The sequence below is a fragment of the Phocoena phocoena genome, chromosome 18, assembly GCF_963924675.1.
Source record: "Phocoena phocoena chromosome 18, mPhoPho1.1, whole genome shotgun sequence".
NCBI lineage: Eukaryota > Metazoa > Chordata > Mammalia > Artiodactyla > Phocoenidae > Phocoena > Phocoena phocoena.
This window is the reverse complement of record NC_089236.1, coordinates 760283-781293: the sequence shown is the minus strand read 5'-3', so window position 1 is coordinate 781293 and position 21011 is coordinate 760283. Positions and strand designations below refer to the sequence as shown.

Here is a 21011-nt window from a genome sequence, read left to right as displayed (position 1 = left end):
CCTTTTCCTATTTGCACGTACAAATGTTTGCAAAATCTAATGAATACCTTACATTTTGGGAGTTATGAATGCACCGTGGCTTTTCACTTATGCCTGGCCTTATTTTATAAAGATTTTAAGATAGCATATCAGTTGGGAATTCTTTTGTCTGCAGACGACAGAAAATCTGACAAGCAAATAGGGTTCCTCCTCTCCCGTGAGTCTGGAGGTGGCAGCTGGGGTCAATTCAGCAGGTCCACAGTGTCACAGCAGGGGCCTGGGGACTTTTTTGATGGTTCCCTCACGCTTATGACACATGGTTGCAAGATGGCTGCCCAGCTCCAGGCATCACATCTGTACTCAATGTGGAAAGAAGGGAGAAGGGACAGCATGAGTAGCATCTGCCCTTTTATTAGATATCAAAAGCTTTCCTAGAGGTTCCCCAGCTGACTTCTTACACATCATTGGATAGAACTGCCTTTTATAGTCACTGCCAGCCACACAAGGAGATGGGAAAGCAAGAATTCCCTTCCTGGCCATGTTAGAGAAGAGTAGCAGTGCGCGTGGCAGCTGGGTCACCAGACCGTGATGTCGCCGTGGACAGACAGCTGCTCTTCTTCATTTAACTGTTTGTCTCTCAGGGGACGCTTCGTTCCCAAGTGTTCCTTCTTATCAGCAGTATTACGGTAAACATCCGTGTGCACCACTTATCAAAGGCTCTGATTAGCTCCTTAGTGTGACGTCCTGGAAGCAGAATTGTGGGTCAGGATGTCATCACCTCCACAGCTCTTCACACGTGAGACGAAGCTCCTTCCCAGGAAAGCCTCCCAGGCTGTACCGCCACTCAGTGCAGGGGGTGGGTGCTGCCCCCGGGGACGCAGTCCCACCCGCGCGGGGACACAGGCTCACGGGTACCGTCGTGGACGTGGCGAGCCTTGGAAGCTGCCAGATGCCCGCTGGGTTTGCAGGTGGTAACCGCCTTCTGTAGGCTGCACTTGGGGGTCGTGGCGCAGCTTTAAGGCACATTGTTTGAAAGTGTTTTGTGGCCCCTGGACCCAAGGGCTTTGCAGAGGCTGGGCCGCCGCCCCTCCTCCCTCTGACTGACTGAGCAGGCCCAGCGATAGCCCGTATCTCTCAGCAGAGGGCGTTTGGGGTGGGACGGTTCCTTCCTGTGTCTGGTTTCCTAGTAAAAGGGCAGACGCCGTGGGTGCTGGCCCCCTCCCACGTGCGCACACACACACACTGCGGGACATTTCGCCTCCCTGGCCCCGCGGAGAGATGCCAGCAACACTCTCCAGTCTCCAGGTCCCCTCCCTCTGGGCGCTGGGTGTGCGAACCTGCTGCCCTCGGTCTGGCGCATCCCTCCGACGGCTCCCCAGCGAGGATGACCTGCACCTGCTCATCCCGAGGGAGGCAGGAGAAGGACCGAATGGCCCACAGTGTTCGGCTGGCGAGGCCCTGAGTGCCCTGTGCCCAACCCCTCTGCCTGCAGGTGTCGGACAAAGGGCCGTGGCCTCAGAACTGGAACCAAAGGGGAAGGCCACGGGTGGTCAGGACCGTCCAGGAGGTTTTCTGTGGAGGCCTGAAGCCACGCCGCTGGGGGCCCTCTGAGGCCGGGCGGCGGTTGGGGAGGGCGGCAGACCCGCGGGCACAGCCTGACGAGGACGAAGGGCCAGCGCGGCCCCACGGTGGCCTAAGTGTGGATGTCAGCAGGCCGGGCCCCGCCCCCCGGCCAAGCTTTAAGGTGAAGAAACAGCGGGTGCGGAAGCTCGAATGAAGCGCTGGGGGCACAGCGGGCTCGTCCTGCCCGGATGGGCTGGCGGGCAGCAGGGGGAGGGCGGCAGGGGGAGGGGGGCAGCAGGGAGAGGGCGGCGGCAGGGGGAAGGGGGCGGCAGGGAGAGGGCGGCGGCAGGGGGAAGGGGGCGGCAGGGGGAGGGCGGCGGCAGGGGGAGCGGGGCGGCAGGGGGAGGGCGGCGGCAGGGGGAGCGGGGCGGCAGGGGGAGGGCGGCGGCAGGGGGAAGGGGGCGGCAGGGGGAGGGGGGCCGGGGTGAGGCGGTGCCGTCCAGGCCCAGATGGGCAGCTGCAGTGTCTGCGTGAGAGTCAGGTTTAACCCAGAAAGTGCCTGACACCTGGCTTCCTTCACGCTCAGTAAGTTAAGTCTCTAAATTGAAATATTTTACTCTCTGAGAACAAGCAAAATAGAACAGGTGGCAGTCACAGTCAGGGGCAGGTGGGCTGGTGGGACCTGAGAAGAGTAAGATATCGTGAAAGATCTCAAACAACCAAAACAGAGTTGGAAATTTGGTCTAAAGAGAGCTAACGTTTCTGTTTCTTTAGGTCACAGTAAAGTTTTGTATTTTGCCTCAGAACCAACTCATAAACATCAATATTTTTAAACATTTTAAAATTCAATGTGAGAAGAGTTGTCTTTGGTTCCACTGGAGGGCCGTGAGTGTGTATATATGTGTGTGTGTATGTGTGTGTGTGTGTGTGCATGCATGTGTGTGTCTGTGTGTGTGTGTGTCTTTGTGTGTCTGTCTGTGTGTGTGTCCATGAGGCTGGCAGTGCCCTGCATCGGGGCACGGAGGCCCCCGGGTTCCCCCTGCTGCCTCCCGTGGGGCAGTTGGCCACGTGCGCCCGGGTCCCGTCTTGCAGGGGGAGGCGGCATGGCTGTGCCTGCAGCGAGCTGACCGTTTGTGGAACATTTGCCTGGTGAGAAGGGAGGGGAGGGGAGGCAGTAGGTGGACACGGCAGGAGTTACAGCAGTGGCCTGGGAACCACGGCCGTCTGGGAAAATCACTCTGATTTCACACGAACAAAAAGGTCCGCTTAGGAATCCACCAGCTGTGTGCGGAGCACCATGCCCCCCGAGAGCCGCTGGACTAGACCAGGACGGGAGTCGGCAGGCTGGGGAGAGGTCCCTCCCCTCCGGCACCTTTCCCAGTGTCCTCGGCTCTGAAGTGAGAGCGTTAGCAGCCTGCGGTCGTCTCCCTCACGCTGGCCCCTGTGCCGTGTAGCTGCCGCCCGCTCAGGGCCACACGTGCTGTGGACAGCCACCAAACCCTGCTCGGTGGGCAGCCGGGAGATATGCATGCACGTGCCTGCTACACACACCTGTGCGCGCACGTACACGCACACACCCTCCCGTGGAGAGTTCCCGCTGGTCGGCAGGAGCACAGCTCCCCGTGACAGCAAATGCCGACCGCCCTCGGGGCCCAGGGCTGCCCGGGGCTGCACCCTCAGCTCACCTGGCGAGCCTGCCTAGTAACGAGCCTGTTCCCTTGCAGGTTAGCCATCCGAAGCGATGGGCGACTGGAGCTTCCTGGGGAGACTCCTAGAGAACGCCCAGGAGCACTCCACCGTGGTCGGCAAGGTCTGGCTGACCGTGCTGTTCATCTTCAGGATCCTGGTGCTGGGGGCCGCGGCCGAGGAGGTGTGGGGGGACGAGCAGTCGGACTTCACGTGTAACACACAGCAGCCGGGCTGCGAGAACGTGTGCTACGACCGCGCCTTCCCCATCTCGCACGTGCGCTTCTGGGTGCTGCAGATCATCTTCGTGTCCACGCCCACCCTCATCTACCTGGGCCACGTGCTGCACCTGGTGCGCATGGAGGAGAAGAGGAAGGAGCGGGAGGAAGAGCGGCTGAAGGCCGACGGCCCGCCCCTCGGACAGGACAGGCCCCCGGTGCGCGACGACCGGGGCAAGGTCCGCCTGGCCGGCGCCCTGCTCCGCACCTACGTCTTCAACATCATCTTCAAGACGCTGTTCGAGGTGGGCTTCATCGCCGGGCAGTACTTCCTGTACGGCTTCCAGCTGAAGCCGCTGTACCGCTGTGACCGGTGGCCCTGCCCGAACACGGTGGACTGCTTCATCTCGCGGCCCACGGAGAAGACCATCTTCATCGTCTTCATGCTGGCCGTGGCCTGCGTGTCCCTCTTGCTCAACATGCTGGAGATCTACCACCTGGGCTGGAAGAAGCTGAAACAGGGCATGACCGACCCTTACCGCCCGGACACTCCCGGCTCCAGCGTGAGGGCCGCAAAGCCTGCGTGTGGGCGCCCCTTCCTGCTGCCCTCCCACTCCAACCCACCCGCCCTCACCATCGGGTTCCCGCCCTCCTACGCGCCCTCGGCCTCTTCCCTGGGGCAGGCGTCGGCCCCAGGCTACCCCGAGCCCCCTCCGCCGGCAGCCCTGCCCGGGACCCCCGGCGAGGGCCACCCGGCCGGCTCCCCCGGCGGCCACCAGCACCTGCTCGCGACGGCGCCGAACTGGGCCGGCCGGGAGGCCGAGCAGCAGACTTCTGCCGGGAAGGCCTCCCCGCCGTCGTCCGCGCCCGCAGCCCCGAAGCCCCCGGCCGGCCCCCAGCAGCCCCCTCCGGAGGGCGGGGCGGGGAGCTCGGGCGACAGCGACGGGGAGGGGGCGGTGACTGCCGTGGAGCTGCACGCGCCCCCCGAGCTCCCCGCAGACCCCGGCCGGTCCAGCAAGGCCAGTAAGTCCAGCGGCGGCCGGGCCAGGGCCAGTGACTTGGCCATCTAGCGGTGGCCTAGCATCCAAGACCCAGGGGGCTCACACCGGCGGTGGAGCCTGGAGGCGGGAGGAGGGGGCGAGCGAGGGTCGGGCTCGTGTGTCAGTGCTTGCTGTTCCTAACGCTGGGAGGTAGTGGGGAGCGCGTCCGAGGCAGGGAGGGGGCGCAGGGGCGGGGCCGCCAGAGATTCTCCCAACAGCCCCCGCGCCCAGCACCCCGGCTGCCTCCGCAGGTGCTGCGGTCTCCGCAGGTGCTGCGGTCTCCGCGGGGCGCTGTTCTGTGGTGGGAAAGCAGGGGTGTCTGTGGCAGGCAATTCGGTTTTCCTTTCCTACGCCCCCATCCTCGCCCCGGAGCCCCTGGACGGCCCAGCAAGTCTAGATGCTCTTAGCCTTATCTCTGTGTGAGACTTTAACTTAGAGTTGAATTTCATTTGGGATATTTGCCAAACCGCACTAAAAAAAGATTTTGAGCAAGTCCATGTAGCGTCACTGAGTTTCTGAACCGGCATGTGAAGCCCAGGATATCAAGCCACACACTTCATGACGAGTGACAGGAAGCAGCCGCCCATCAGAGGCAGAGCCGCGGCAGGGGGAGAGCAGACCCTTGAGATAAGTCTGAACAGCCGAGGAAACTGAGTAAAAGTGTGGCCGGTATGCCTTAGGTATTTATTTTTTAAATGACATTTTGTGCTTTGATCTGAATCGTACAGGTAAGCCTATTTCCCCCACTTTCTATCTTTCAGGAAAAAAATGAAAGAAAATAAAAGTATTAAAATGGATACTGACCAAGAGAATGCAAATGTGTCCCATTACATACTAGTAAAGATTTGAACTTTATTTTGAAAGAAATTCTTTGACTTTATGAGTCGGCTAATTACTATGAAAATGGACCATAGAAAACAAAAGCAGGGGAAATCTTTAAGTGCATTTCAAACGCTTGAAGTTGTGAAGTTTTTGAACGGGAGGTTAAAAGTTAACTACTGTTGCCAGAAAAATTATTTATACAGATGAATCCACGACCTACATTTTTTAACAGTACAAAATAAAACTCTTCAAGTTTCCTAACCATTCTTTGTGGGCAGCCTCTTTGCTTTCTGAAGCATGAGTGACAGTGTCGGGGTCTCCTGCCCGCGTGAGTGCATGTGCTGGTTGGGACGAGGGCCCCGTTTGGCGTCTACACGGACCCTGCGCTGACCGGGGAGGCTGGAAGATGACACAGGGGTCCCGTCGCTGTTTGTGTACAAGCCAGTGTACACTGGTGATGTTGAGCCTGGGCCTTGTCACACCTCACATCCTACCTCCTCTGCGGCTTGTCAGTTCTTGTCCCACAAAACGGCACCCTGCCCCACCTGATTCATCTTTTTGTGAATTACTGTAACTTCCTGATGATGTATTTGGGGCCAGACTCCACAGCAGACTGTTGTTTTTTCTTTTTAATTTTTTATTTATTTTTGGCTGCGTTGGGTCTTCATGGCTGCACGCGGGCTTTCTCTAGTTGCGGCGAGCGGGGGCTACTCTTCGTTGCGGTGCGCGGGCTTCTCATCTCGGTGGCTTCTCTTGCTGTGGAGTGTGGGCTCTAGGCGTGCGGGCTTCAGTAGTTGTGGCTCGTGGGCTTCAGTAGTTGTGGCTCGCGGGCTCTAGAGCGCAGGCCCAGTAGTTGTGGTGCCCGGGCTTAGTTGCTCCGCGGCATGTGGGATCTTCTCGGACCAGGGCTCGAACCCGTGTCCCCTGCATTGGCAGGCGGATTCTTAACCAGTGCACCAGAGGGAAGCCCAGGCTGTGTCTTATATCATAAAGAGCAACCCACTGACAATCTGATGAAAAGATGACTGTGTGCAGCTGGCTGGTGACCGCCGGCTTGGAAATTAAAGGCTTTCCCAGCAGACTGATGGAGAGACTTATCCAAGTGGCTATTTTCTCCATCTCCCCAGGCTGGTGCACAGGAGAGAAGGTAATTCCTCACCCACAGGGGATGCCTCAGGCCCCCGGCTGTGGGGCTGAGTCTTCCTGGGCGAGAAGGGCCACTAGAAAATCCAAATTTGAAAAGCTTTCTGATAAAAAAGCTTCAGCCGCTGTCGCAGTGACCAGACGGTGAAAGGACAGCTCACTGGGTGGCTGTGAATGTTCTCAGTACCCCAGGTTCCACCAGGACAAACGTCAGGTACAATCGTGACCCACGATGTGATTCTGAGTGGGGCTGGAGATGGAAGCGAGAACTGTAACTGTAGTTCGTTTCTACACTTTAAATGTGGACTTTATTCCCTGCATGTTGGTGAAGGTGCCAGTTTGGTCTATAGTCTAGTAGGGCCGCTCGGTGCCGGGTCGGGAGGGTAAAATTAGATGCTCCTACTTGAAAGCCACTAATTGATAAAGAAGCAAAATTTCACAATTCCACGGTGCCTGTAGTCTTTCTTCAGGTTAGTGTTTTGATTTCAGTTCGTGTAAAAAATGAAAGCATGTCTTACATTATGTTGCTATTTGGGGCGTCCGTGACCCTGAAGGCCAGGGTCCTCCTCCCTCACAGGGACATGGCCAGGGAAACGGTTGCCTCTATTCAATCACTTTTAGCACTGATATGTGTGTTAAAAACAGAAACCATCACCCCTGTGGTCAAGATTCCAGATGTATTTCTTCTGGCTTGTTAATTATTTGGAAATTGCACTGAAACTATTTTTTCCCAATTTAATAGAAATTTTTTAAATCCCTAAGCTTATTTTTAAACTGAAATGCCATACCTATTACATTTACACACTCTGTTTCTTTAATCCACAGCATACAAGACAATTATATTCTTCCACTCCTGTTTTTGGAAGCCCCGTCATCCGGCTGGCACTGTACAACCTATAGTGATTACAGAATGTCAAGTATTACTACATTCACAGTGCCGAAATCCAGTGTTTAAAATCCTAAAACACTTCATACATCATCACTCACTTTCCCTTTTTTAAACTTTATTTTACTGAGTTGTTTTTCCCCATGAAATTAACAAAAAAGATACCTTAAGTTTAAAAAGAAAAGAGAAAGGCGAGAAGAGCAAGCCAGACGATTTCCGATATAGCCCAGCTTCTTTGATCTTTAAATAAGTGGCTAGATCATAGGTTTCTTGTACGAGAACACCTAGAATAAGAACTGTGAAGACAATTCAAACATCCTTTACAAAAGTTAACCTGATGAGATTTAGGTCTCTTTTCTGTTTGGGCTTTTTTTTTTTCCTTCTATTAACACTTTCTTTAATTCTTTAGTGTTACTGAATAAAGTGCTTTTTCTAAAATGCTTTCTTTTGAACTTATTCTTCTGATATTTGTAACATTGACTTATGGATCAATTTTTGGATCTCCACCAAAACAAAACTCTACAGAGCACTGCATGATTTCAAAGGGTGAATCTTTTGTAAAGACCCTGCCACCCCACCCCTGCCTTCAGAGGGCTCAGGGCATTCTCGGAATAACTTTTTAAAATAACATGTAGACATTGTACATTAAAGTCAGAAAATGTATTTCTCTTCCTAATTCCACATTACACTGGAAAGCTTCAGTTTATTCACTCTAAGATTTCTTACTGCCCAAAAGATTTTTTTTCCCCTTTGCATTATGGAATGCCATAGCAAGACTTTTTATGGTCAGTTAGGAATTCAAATAACTCTAAAACAGTGAACTGTGCCTAGTACCATATATGTGAATGGTAACTTAGGTCCTAATGTTTACAAAACTCTTACTAAAACTTTTTGTGCTATAACAGTATCTTTCATAGATTAAACTGTAACTGAAAATAAGCATTTTACCAGATAAGTAATTAAAACTGGCCTTAAATTTAAATCACTAGTTCTGTAGTGAGTTGTTTTTCCTTTTTTTAACTTTTGAAAACTTTTTTTTTGAGGTATAGTTGATGTCATTACTATATAAGTTTCAGTTGTACAACAAAGTGATTCACAATTTTTAAAAGTCCTACTCCATTTATAGTTATTAGAGACCACTGGCTGTATCCCAGTGCTGTACAATATATTCTCGTTGCTTTTTTATTTTATACATAGCAGTTTGTACCTCCACACTGGTAACTACTAGTTTGTTCTCCATCTGTGGGTCTGTTCCTTTTTTGTCATAGTCACTAGTTTGCTGTGTTTTTTAGATTCCACATTTTAGTGGAAACACACAGTATTCGCCTTTCTCTGACTTACTTCACTCAGCATGACGCCCAAGAGATCTTTCCCCCAGCAAGGCCGGAGTTTGTGGTTCTCGGGGGAGACTCTTCTGTGTATAATTACACATAATTGTAGCTCTGCTTTTATGACGCGGGGCAATACCTGTGTGTGTCTAATGGCAAGTTCTTAATCAGAAATGCAATATTCCCACTCACACTGCCCCCGCCTGGCAAACCCACTTCTGGATGGATGCAGGACACAGCATGACAACACCAAGACCAGCCCAGATGCTTCGAAGGCTCGAAAGAAACCCAAATTCAAAATGCAACCCCACCAGACAAGAATTGGCGGGAAGTTCCCATACTCTTCACTGGTTGTGACCATGGGTGCCAAAGCTGTCCCCATGGATAGTTTTGGGAAGGGGCTTGGCCCTGCGGGCAGCGCGTCACCAGCGGTGCCAGGCCTGAGCTTCACGCACGGGGCTCCAGGGGCGCGTCCCGACCCGTCGCCACGCACACACGAGCGGCGCTCTGAGGGGAGGTGGCACCCATCGCCCCGCCCCCGCCAGGCATTCCCGGGGGCGGTCAAGCGCACGGGGGCGGCGAGGGGACTCTCCGCAGCCGAGGGGACTAGGGCCACGGGCAGGTGCCCGGGTGCGCGCTCTGCGGGCCCCTTTGGGGAAGACGACCCCAGGCCACCAGGCTGCAGGCCCCGCTCAGCCAGGCCCGAGGTGACCCCGAAGTGGTCGGCAGGAAGTCAGGGCTTCCGCGCAGGTTCAGTGGTGCCATCACGCGTCCTGTAACTCGGAAGGTCCCCTCTCCCCCAGCGCAGCCACCCTGCAAGGTGGGCAGGTCCAGCCCAGCCCAGGCTCGGCCTCGGTCACAGGAGCGGGTCTGCGCTCAGCACCGCTCCTTTCCAGCCCCATGACTTCGCAGAAGTGGTTTCACCTCTCTGCCTTTATTGATGTTTTCTCATCCGAAAAACGGAAATAAAGTTGTGGGGAGTAGACCAGAATGGACAGAAAATGCTACGTGTAACCCTGACCCACAGAAGCACCACACAAACCCTCCGGGTCAACGAATTAACATTATCCACGGGCTGCCAAAGTTTTCTTGTGTCTATGCATTCCTACCTTTTACCTTTGTTTTAAAACAGAAGGGTTTATACCATGGAAATGGAAGGGTTTATTCCATACCATGGAATATTATTCAGCCCTAAAAAGGAAGGGAATCCTGACACCTGCTAAACATGCATGAACCTTGAGGACGTTACGCTCAGTCAAATAAGCCAGACACAAAGGTCAAGCACTGCGTGACTCCACTTGCAGGAGGTCCCTGGAGGAGCCGGATCCACAGAGGCAGAAAGGAGGGTGGGTGTCGGGCTGGGGGAGGGCGATGTAGAGGTGTTATCTGGGAAGAGTTTCAGTTTTGCAAGATGACAACGTTCTGGAAATGATGGCAGCGATGGTTGCACAACGACGTGACTTAATGCCGCTTAAAAATGGCCAAGATAGTAGATTTCATGTTGTGTATTTTACCATGATTAGAAAATATAGATATATACACATATATATATCTATGCAAAAATTTTTTAAGTTTTACATTGAACTAAGATGTACACATAGGAGGACACAGCTTGATGAATTGAACACACCTTGGCAAGAAACAGAACTTTTCTCCTTCCCAAAGCCTCCCTCTCTTTTTTCTTTTCTATGTCACGCTTTTCCTGTTGTTTTCATTCACTCTGAAAGTATTCCTTCTGGGGGACCTTCGGGAGGGGGAAGGAGGAACCGCGTGGAGGGAAGCAGGTGGCGAAGTCTCACCGTCAGAAGCCGTCCAGCCCCGCTGCTCCCAGAGACGAGAGCATAGCGAGCTCTGAACACGGCCCAGAAACTACTGTCGTCCCTGGGAATCTTCTTCGAGCCACTCTAGGAGTTTTCATGACATTTTTTAGTGGGAAAAACAAAATGGTTTATAGTTTTTTAAATGGCTTATAGTTTTATTGAATAAGTTCTCAAACACGTGTGAATATCGAGTGAAGGCATGTAAACGTCCCCCTGGCCTGAGGCCACAGGAGTCACACATGGGGCCGCTGGATCAAAACTCGCCGCCTCTGCAGGGACCTCCCCTGGGTTCCGAACGGTCTGCTGCTCAAGGAACAGGCGCCGACCCCTCCCTGGAGTCTATGCACGTGCAGCTTTACTGTGTGCGACGCCGACAGAACCAGACCTGGACCTTTCCCAGCCGCCAGAACTGCAGGTCCCGTGGTCCACAGTGGGGCGGGCTGGGCGGCACCCCGGGACGCCCAGGGATAAGGTGATGACGGCTGGGCTCCGAGGGCGTCCATGGGGTGGAGGCCCAAATAGGGAGCTAGAGACTCTCGTGGGATAGAGGCCGCGCCCCCCTTCTAGTTTCCTCTCAAAGTTGAAAGCGAGATCAACAGCAACAACAAAGTCACCCTCAGAAGTCAGCGGTTCTCTGGCGGGAGCTCGGACCTGCTCAGGGCGGCCCTCCGTCCTCACCGCAGCGCCCCGGTCCCAGGCGAGGCCCCCGGCGCCGGCCGCGGGGTCCCCACGAAGGAGGAAACATGGGAGCTAAGAACTTTCATTCCCAAGACCCTCAAAACCCCTTCAGAAAGCGCGCCCCTGCCTTCTAGCGTTTATCCCGAGCGTGTGAGTGTGTGCGGACCCCGGTCCTCCCCGTCGTCCTTTCAGGTTTGTTCTTCAACTGTTTAGGGCCCAAACCGGACGAAACGCGAGGCAGACGCAGAACCGAGTATGATTTCCTGCCGTTCGCTGCGATGGAGGCTGCGGCTGAGGGTGCGCTTGGGGTCCTGCTTCCCTCGCTCCGAGGTGCTAGGACACCAGTCCTAGGGCACCTCTCGGGTGTCGGGGGTTGGTACCGGGGCATCGTGCCACATATCAAGAGCAGAGCGATCAGAGGAAACCCAGTGTGTTCTGGAGAGGAAGGGTTTTTTCTTTTCTTAAGAAAAGGCCAACACTAATATCACAGACCCAAGCATCAGTCTGCAGGTTCCTCTCCCAACTGCTCACTCCGGGTAGAGCTCAGGGCCGACATCACCACGATGAGGTCATCGCCAGGCAACCCCTCCCCCTCCCTCCCCTCCCCGACTCCGAAAGCTGGGAGCCAGGACTGTGCACGAAACGCCAAGGCCCATTCAGTTATGTGTGGACTGTGTCCAGCTCTGTATAAATGAAAGTTGTGAGACTGTGTCTATGTGTGGTTTGGGTCTTTGGGTTTTTTGTTTTTGTTTTTTTAATGAGCAGCAGGGACTTTAATGCACAGAAAGAACTTTACAGCTACTTAAATTTCAAATGAATGATGCCTTATTAAAGTTCAAATTCAAAAAAACCTGTTTTTCCTCTAGCTTTTATGTTCATTGTACAAATCTTATGTCATGTTCTAGTATGTGTAAAACTTCAGATAACGTAAGAATCACCTTCAATTAGTTGAACCAACTAAATTCCTAAAAGTCAATCCATTTAATTAAATTCTTCTCCACATTTTGAACTGCACTTATAAATTTAATATATTCATTTTTCTTCTTAAATATTTCAAATGTCTGAAGGGCGCATGCAATCTATATCCCCAACTCAAAAAAACTTACGACAACCTTAAACAACTCGTTAAAAATCCAATAAATCAAAGTTGTAAGTACAGGAACTTTCAACTTCTTGTATACGTTCCAATAGCATTTACAAACTTTGTCAAATGCTCTTAAACTTTTTAATTTAAAAATTACAAGTCTATCAGCCATAAAAAGAAACGAAACTGAGTTATTCGTAATGAGGTGGTGGATGGACCTAGAGTCCGTCATACAGAGTGAAGTAAGTCAGAAAGAGAAAAACAAATACCGTATGCTAACGCATATATATGGAATCTAAAAAAAAAAAGGTTCTGAAGAACCTAGGGGCAGGACAGGAATAAAGACACAGATGCAGAGAATGGACTTGAGGACACGGGGAGGGGGAAGGGTAAGCTGGGACGAAGTGAGAGAGTGGCATGGACATATATACACTACCAAATGTAAAATAGATAGCTAGTGGGAAGCAGCTGCATAGCACAGGGAGATCAGCTCGGTGCTTTGTGACCACCTAGAGGGGTGGGATAGGGAGGGTGGGAGGGAGACGCAAGAGGGAGGAGATATGGGGATGTATGTATACATATGGCTGATTCACTTTGTTATACAGCAGAAACTAACCCAACACTGTAAAGCAATTATACTCCAATAAAGATGCTAAAAAAAATTACAAGTCTACACTTAATTATACTCTTTACATAGAAATTACAAACCTATTTCGTCAGACTCCCTAATATGCCAGATTCTCCTAAAGATTACGGACATATTAAATATCCGATATACAAGATGTGACACTGACACTGACAGAAGGCAGATTAGAGGCTGCCTCGGGTCGGGGTTTTCACTTCATGGGGTCGTGGTGAGATCGACACACAGAGGACACGTGAAAAGGCCGCCTCCAAATGAAAACAGGCAAATGACACCTAACTTTAGGCTCAAAGGCATCATCCAACATTAACAAGTTTTAGTTACTTCCGAAATAAGTAACTTTGACTTATTGAACTTATCAGACAGTTTACCTAAATCATCTCATTTAATCCTCATAACAACCACGCGAGGCATATAATGTCGTCAAAGGCAAAAGCTGCAAATTAGACCAAAAGCAAAGTATGAATCACGCCCCTCACAGCACAGCCGGTGTGTTCTCTGCCCTCGTCCTTGGCAGCGGCCTGTGTGTGTGGGGGGGAGGCTCCCATCGCCACCTCCTTCTCACCGGCAAAAGCTGAGGCACAGAGACGCCCAGGCACCTGCCCCAGGTCACAGAGCACCTTCTCTCCAGCACCGAGAGGGGCGCTCTGAGCCTGCAGGGGACATCGCGCACGTCAGCTAGGCACTGGTTCCTTCGCATCCCGAGGCACCCCCCAAAGTCCTCAGCAAGAAAACACGTTTCCATTTAAAATGAATTCTCAGTACATTGGACAAAATTCAGGTTATTGCTTCTATGATCCGGCGTTTCTCTTTTAATGAGTTCTCAAATCTGGGGAGTGGTGTTAACATGGCTGAAGGCGTGGTTAAGAAACTAATTCTTTAACTACAGCAGCAAAGTCGCCACCCAGCGTGGGCCGCACGACCAGATCCCCTAGGACCGCCTCTACTAGTCAGACGGGGCTGGTTCGGACGAGACGCGAACAGCTGCCGAGAATCCTCCCACCCATTTGGAACTGACCCGTTTGGCAAGTCCGGCTAAAGTGGAAACAGTTCCTCCCTGTTCACCTGTGTTCCAGGCCTCGTGAGACTTCCGTTTGCTCTTTGTGCCCTCTACACTCTGTCTTGGGAAGCTTTCCCTGGTGAGAAGTGATCTGCGGCCTCCGAATCATGTTGAAGGTGGGAGTCGGCTCGGCCCATACCTCCAGGCACCGTGAGACTGAGGGTGAGGCCGGCTGGAGGCCCGAGGGCCAGGGACACCCCACGTTCTGTTCCAGCCCGGCCTCTGCCTCCTCAGGTCCCCCACGGGGTGAGGGAGGGGCAGGGCCAGCATCACCGCCTACCTGGAAGGGACAGTAGCAGGAGGGACACACCCGCCCCGGCCCCTGTGCTTCAGATGGGCTGGGCCCAACTTGGTTTCTGTCCGACCATCTAAACGTCCTCTGTTGCAGGTTGGGGCAGCAAAGGACACGGTTTCAGAGAAGTTCACTCCCGCCAGGCTGGCTGATTCTTTCTGCAAAACCAGCTCTACTGAGACAGAACGCGCGTTTGCCCCGCGTGCGCCAAAGTGCCACCGCCACTGGGGCCGTGCCCGTCACCCCACGGGTTCCCCGTGCCCCTCAGGTCACCTCCCCTTCACCAGCACCGCCAGGCTGCCCTCCAGCATCACAGACCCATCTTCTCTGGAATTTCACAGAAATGGAAACACAGTATGGACTCATCTGTGTCCTTTTCACTCCACACAGGGCTCTCAAGATTCCTGTCTGTTGTTGCCGTCTCGGTAGTTTATGCCTTCTTACTGCTGAGAATTCCAGGATTCGTCCATTCACCCGCTAGTGAACCCTCTGGGCGGCATGGGGTGTATGCTGAGGAACTGCCTCCCATGGCTGTAGAGGCTGATGACCCCCGAGGTCTGCGGTCGACAGGCTGGGGGCCTCGGAAGCCCATCGCGTAAACTCCCGTCCAAAGGCCAGTAGGTTTGAGACCCAAGAGAAGCCAATGATTCAGTCCGAGACTAAAGGCAGGAGAATTCGCTCTTCCCCATGGGGGGTCAGTCTTTTCATTCTGGTCAGGCCTTCAGCTGCTCGGTTGGGGCCCACCCTCAGGAGGCGAGGCGTGCAGCTCCATTGCTCATCTCATCCTCAAACACCTTCCCAGACACACCCGCGATCACGTTTGGCCAGATACCTGGGCACCCCGTGCGTGGCCTGTCAAGTTGGCACAGTTAACCATCACGAACGGTTTGCTGTTTGGGGCTCATGTGAACACTTGTGCACAAGCCTTCGTGGAGACACATTTCAGTTCTGAGAGTCTGACCACTGGGTCGTGGGGTGAGTGCACACTGAACTTCCTAAGGAAACGGCCATAGAGGAAAACAAGAGTGGGAAATCCACCAACGGAGTAGGAGAGCTTCAGGTAAAGCTGCCTAGTTCTTGGCAAATAAATAAACATGGAAGATAAATATTTTTATTGAAAATAGAGGAATCATGAAATATACACAGAGATCTCAGATTTCTTTACATGCTGTTTTTAGGGGTTAGTTACTTGATTATATCTTTGGCAGTTAATTCAGTGGAAAAGGAAAATCCCAAGTTACCTTTCAGGAACCTGCGTGTCTGCGTTTTGCGTTGCCTAACAGGCCGTGGCATCTGCAGGAAACACAGTTTCTTTTCTATGCTGCGGGCTTCGGCTGGGCCGGGCCGGGCTGTCAGTGTTGGTCGGGACCGTGGTCACCTGCAGGGTGGCAGGAAGGTTGACAGTGGCTGGCCATTGGCTGACGCAGGGCGTCTGCCGACAGGAGGACCAGGGCCCACGCTCAAGGCCGCGGGAGTGGCGGACACAGGCCAACACGTGTCTCAGCCTCTGCTGGTGCCACACCTGCCAACCCCCCACGGCTGCGGCGAGTCCACAGCCGAACGCAGGACCAGGGGAGAGGATAGCCAAGGAAATGCTCAGCGGCAGTGCCAGCGATGAGGCTAGAGGGGAGGCCAGAGGGGACAGCGGAAGGGGGTCGTGAGAAGAGGTCAGACTCCAGACAGAACTAAAGACAAGCCACTGTGATGTCCTGTCGGATTCATGGTGCAAAACAGAGAGGAAGAAAGGGATCAAGGGGGCTTCCCCGGTGGCGCAGTGGTTGAGAGTCCGCCTGCCGATGCAGGGGACATGGGTTCAAGCCCTGGTCCGGGAAGATCCCACATGCCGCGGAGCAACTAAGCCCGTGCGCCGCAACTACTGAGCCTGCGCTCTAGAGCCCGCGTGCCACAACTACTGAGCCCGCGAGCCACAACTACTGAGCATGTGTGCCACAACTACTGAAGCCCACGCGCCTAGAGCCCGTGCTCTGCAACAAGAGAAGCCACCGCAATGAGAAGCCTGCGCACCACAATGAAGAGTAGCCCCTGCTCGCCGCAGCTAGAGAAAGCCCGCACGCAGCAACGAAGACCCAACGCAGCCAAAAATAAATAAATTTGTTTTAAAAAAGCAGGTTTTATGTTCTAAAAAAAAAAATTAGAAGAAAAGAATTAGAAGTCCCTCCCCTGCTCCAAAGACTGCAAGAAACGTTGCTGCTTTAAACCTTGGTGCCCAGGGGACGGGGTATCCTGCCCCAGGTACTTACAACCATCGCTAGTTCTCACTGCAGATTTGCAGCCTAAACACACGTTCCTAGTTCAATAAAGTCCCTTCACACTGAGAGCTGGACTTAAGGCATCTCCAAAGGGGGAAAAAAAAAACCCTGCACTTCCTCTCTGGAGGAATTTTTCTTTATCTTTCATCTCTAAGAAACCCACAAATGATTTTCCAGTGAGTAGCAACTGGAGAGGTAATACTCTCTTTCCCTTTCAGCAACGAGAAAGTTTCATTTTTTAGTTTACTCTTACAGAGCTCACAGATAAAACTCATACAGGCACAAAAGAAATGAGCCTCCAGGGACTTCCCTGGCGGTCCAGCGGTTAGGACTCGGCGCTTTCACAGCTGAGGGTGCGAGTTTGATCCCTGGTCCGGGAACTAAGATCCCACAAGCCACTCGGCCAAAAAATTAAAATATAAAATATTAAAAAAAAGAAAAAGAAACAGAAATGAGGCTCCATGATTGAGAATAAACAGAAACAGCAGACAGCAGAAATAGACCTGCAAGGACTTTAGGTTTTAGAATTATCAGACAGAATGGAATTGAGCTACGTTACTATGTCTAAAGAATTAAAGGCAAGATTAAAAATATGTGCAGAGAACAAGAAATCATAACTGATGGCCGAATAGAAGTTCTAGAAATTTTAAAAAATAATAATGATATTTGAAACTTAATTCTCAATGGATAGACTGAACACACAGATGAAGAAACACTAAAGATACAGTTGAAGGAATGATTAGAATGTTGCAGGGAGAGCCACAGAAATGGGGAGAATGAAAAAGAGGTTCAAGGACGTGAGGACAGAGAGAGAGGGTCCAGGGCAGGTCTAATCAGTAACCAGAGGACAGGAAACAGAGAAGGAGCAGAGACAATATTTGAAAAGATCACAGCTGAGAATTTGCCAGGATTAATCGAAGATCCTATCCATAGACTCAAAAGCCCAACAGATCTCAAGTCCAAGGAAAAAATATCTACACGTGATACTGAAAGTACAAACACCAAAGCATGAAGAAAAATGCACAGGACGCTTAAAACCCCACCCCCAGAGATAAACTTGGCTAATGTTTTGATTTATTTTCTTTGAGATATTTTCCAAGTGATCATATTTATTCTGATATTTTTTTCCTAATATACTATGAACATTTTCCAGGTTAATAACATTTTCTTCTAAATCGTAACTTTAAAGGCTTCATGACATTCCACCATATAAATGTATGACAATTTGTTTAAGCAGAATCCAATTGTCGGACATTTAAATTATTTCCGATTTTTGGCTATTTTAAATAGTGAGTGTGGTACATAAATCTTTTCCACATCACTGCTTCTTTAGGACACATTCTTCGAAGTGGAATTGCTGGGTCAAAAGACATAAACTCCATTGAGACTTTTGACGTATCTGCCCCCCTGCTTCCCAAAGAGACCAGCAGTTCCCGTGGACAGAAGTCTCCTCACCTAAGGAGAGGATGTCCAGCTAACTCTGGACGGCTTGGTGGACGCGCTTCCCAAGTTAACTGATTCTCATTTACACATCAGTCCCAAACTAAAAGAGCTGATGCTTCTATACTTGTGGAAGAACACAGACCAGGAGCTTGGGAAGGGGAGGCCGCCCCTGGCTGAGGACTTTGCTGGTGAAGGGAGGGGAGATCAGAGCCCCCCTGATGTGGGACCACTTCACATCCCACGTAGGAACTGAAGTGACCAAAGTCCCTCAGGAACATAGAAAATATGGGCATTTGAAAAGCTTTTCAGCTCTTTTAAAACTTTGCTTCCCTGTTCTCCAAAATGACCGTGCTTCACTCACTCGGACAAAACAGTTTAAAATGCAGTTGCCATCTATTCTATACCAGCCAGGCAGCTGCCTATAATAAAGGTGCTCTCAGTTCATGCTGTGTGGCTGAGGGCATTCGGCCTCTAATCACAGCCGTAATCTCGTTTTCACATTTCTCTCTGGTCCATCCTACTTGACCCTGCTTATTGAAGCACTTTTATTGTGCTGGTTCAAAGGACAAGGGATTGAGCAGAAACAAAAGTGAGGTCTGAGGATTGTGTGCACGACATGTGCCCGGTCCTGCTCTACCGTCAATGAATAGAAACTCTCTGGAATCCGGCCAAGCCACTTAATGGAAAACTCTGACTTCTAAAAATTATTCCTGGTTCTTTTTTCAAGCATCACAATTCGCCCAGGTTGAAAGAGAAAGGTCCGCCTGCTCACGATAGGAGCACAGCTAGCTAGGTAGCCAGCCGTATCAGCCAGGTTCCTCAAATTTTCTGTAAAGGGCTGGGTGGTAAATAGTTTAGATTTTCAAGCCAGACGGTCTCTGGTGCAACTGTTCGGTTCTGCTGTTGCTGCTCTAGAGCAGCCAGACTGTGCGAGCCCCTGGTGTCCCCGCACACCAGGAAACCCCCCAGAGGCCGGGGCAGGACCTGGCCTGCAGGCAGCAGCTTTGCCAGGCCCTGGTTCTCAGCTGACAAGTCACCTCGAGGGGCCCCTCCACCCTTGAAGTCCTTTGAATCTGTCAGTAGGCTTGGCATGTGGCATGTGGATTAGGTTGCCCGATGCCGGCTGGTGTGGGGATGAGGGTGGAGGGAGAGGAAATTGCTCCAATCTGCAGAGGCGGACAGACCCTGGCAGTAACACCCGCCAGCCGTGGAGACTAAACGCCCCGCTCCCTGCCTTTGTCTCTTGACTTAGATGTTGACGTTCGAGTCTTGTTTTCTTTTTAACTCAGATCCTGTTAAATTCTCTTCAGTCGGGGTAAATCTTCCAGTCTACCGATCTGTTAAACCTGTTCCCAGACGGTCTTGTGACGAGGACACTTCACCTCCTGTGGACGGAAGCCTCCTCACGTAAGGAGAGGAACCTTCACTGCATCAGAGGCCAGGCATAAGCTCATGACGAGATGGTGTGGATGCGAAAGGGCCAGTGGGCTGAGTCTGCCCTCACAGAGCCTTTCAGAGGCCAGTGAGTGGGAACACTCTGCCCTCTGACAGTTGCAGAGTCTGCTTCCAGGGCGGCCTCCAGAGGGAGGCTGGGCTCTGATCTCCACTCCCTTCACCAGCGAAGTCCTCAGATGGGGGTGGCCTCCTCTTCCCAAGCTCCTGGTCTGTGTTCTTAACTCAGCATCCCTGTTGGCCCCAGTGCATCTGATGCCCGGGACCCTCTTCAGCCCCACCCGCCTAGCTCCTGGACGTGCCCTATTTGTTCTTCTCTCTCTTCTCCTTAAATGTGGCCATTCCCAGAGTCCCTGTCCTTTGCTCTCTTCCCTTTAGGGTTCTCCTGAGATCCCGTCCATGCCTAGTCTGTCATCACGGAGGTGCCCTTGCTCTTCAGGGTCGCACCTGGATCCCGACAGCGCACAGCAAAGCTGATGAAAGGTCTGCCCGGGCTGTGTGCTGCTCGCCATGGCCCTCCTTCAGAACCTGAGAACGACCGCCAGCCCCCGTCCCCTTCAATCCCACATCCCGCCCGCGCTTCTGCCCCAGTTCCCCTGCCTGGCAACTCTCACGTTTATTCCTACCACCTGCTCCCTGGCCACCGGACTGCGTTCTCTGCCTGCAGACTGGGCCCAGTTCAGCCCATCCTGAACAAAACCACTCATATTAATATTTTAAAGCTCCATTTTGAAGTCACTCACCTATTTAAAAACCATCTGTGGGTCCTATTTAAATAAAGCTTCGAGGGCTTCCCTGGTGGCGCAGTGGTTGAGAGTCCGCCTGCCGATGCAGGGGATGCGGGTTCGTGCCCCGGTCCGGGAGGATCCCACGTGCCGCGGAGTGGCTGGGCCCGTGAGCCATGGCCGCTGAGCCTGCGCGTCCGGAGCCTGTGCTCCGCAATGGGAGAGGCCACAACAGTGAGAGGCCCGCGTACCACACACACACACACAAAATTGCTCAGGGGAACTACATTAAAAATACTTATGATCTATCAATGCAAAGGTAGAATATAAATGTAATTGTATTTATATACAAATCACATGAACATATGCATAAGGACCAGATGGAGGAAATATTGATATGCCAAGAGGGTGAGGTTTCAGATATATTTGTTGTATTAAAATGTTTCCCTTTTATTATAACAATTTAGTATTCTTTACTGCTTTTACAAAATAATCTTACCCAAAATATTTTTTTTAAAATCTAAAGCAGAATATTTACCAAAAAGAATGAGAATTGTCCAGAAAGCTATTATTTAAAAATCTTAACTCCAAAATGTAATTAATTACTTTCTACTATGTCTGATTAAAAAAGCTCTTTAGAATCTTTTTTGCTTCCTGCTCCTGGTTCCCTGCAGGTCACCAAACTGTGGTCCATCAGCCCCTCATCACAGTGTCACTGTGTAGCTGTGGATCTTTGTTGTGTGTTGACTGAAAGCTTGACCACATGGTTACCTCAGAGATTCAATTCAATAGGATGGAGAAGCTTCCAGTCCACATCACCAGACCAGGGGGAGAAGAAAGACAAACGGGGATTTAAACCATTACCTCTTATTTCGGAAG

At 51.7% G+C, this 21011-nt stretch overlaps 1 protein-coding gene across 1 annotated transcript; it reads left to right on the top strand.

Moving 5' to 3' along the window:
- Nucleotides 1–3283: 3283 nt before the first annotated feature.
- GJA3 (gap junction protein alpha 3) lies at nucleotides 3284–4516 on the top strand. The gene has a single exon (XM_065896096.1). The coding sequence runs from the start codon at nucleotides 3284–3286 to the stop codon at nucleotides 4514–4516; it is 1233 nt and encodes a 410-aa protein (XP_065752168.1).
- Nucleotides 4517–21011: the final 16495 nt, after the last annotated feature.

What these genes read in the sequence shown, in the direction of transcription:
- GJA3 (XM_065896096.1), top strand. Translation starts at nt 3,284, where the DNA reads ATGGGCGACTGGAGCTTCCTGGGGAGACTCCTAGAGAACGCCCAGGAG.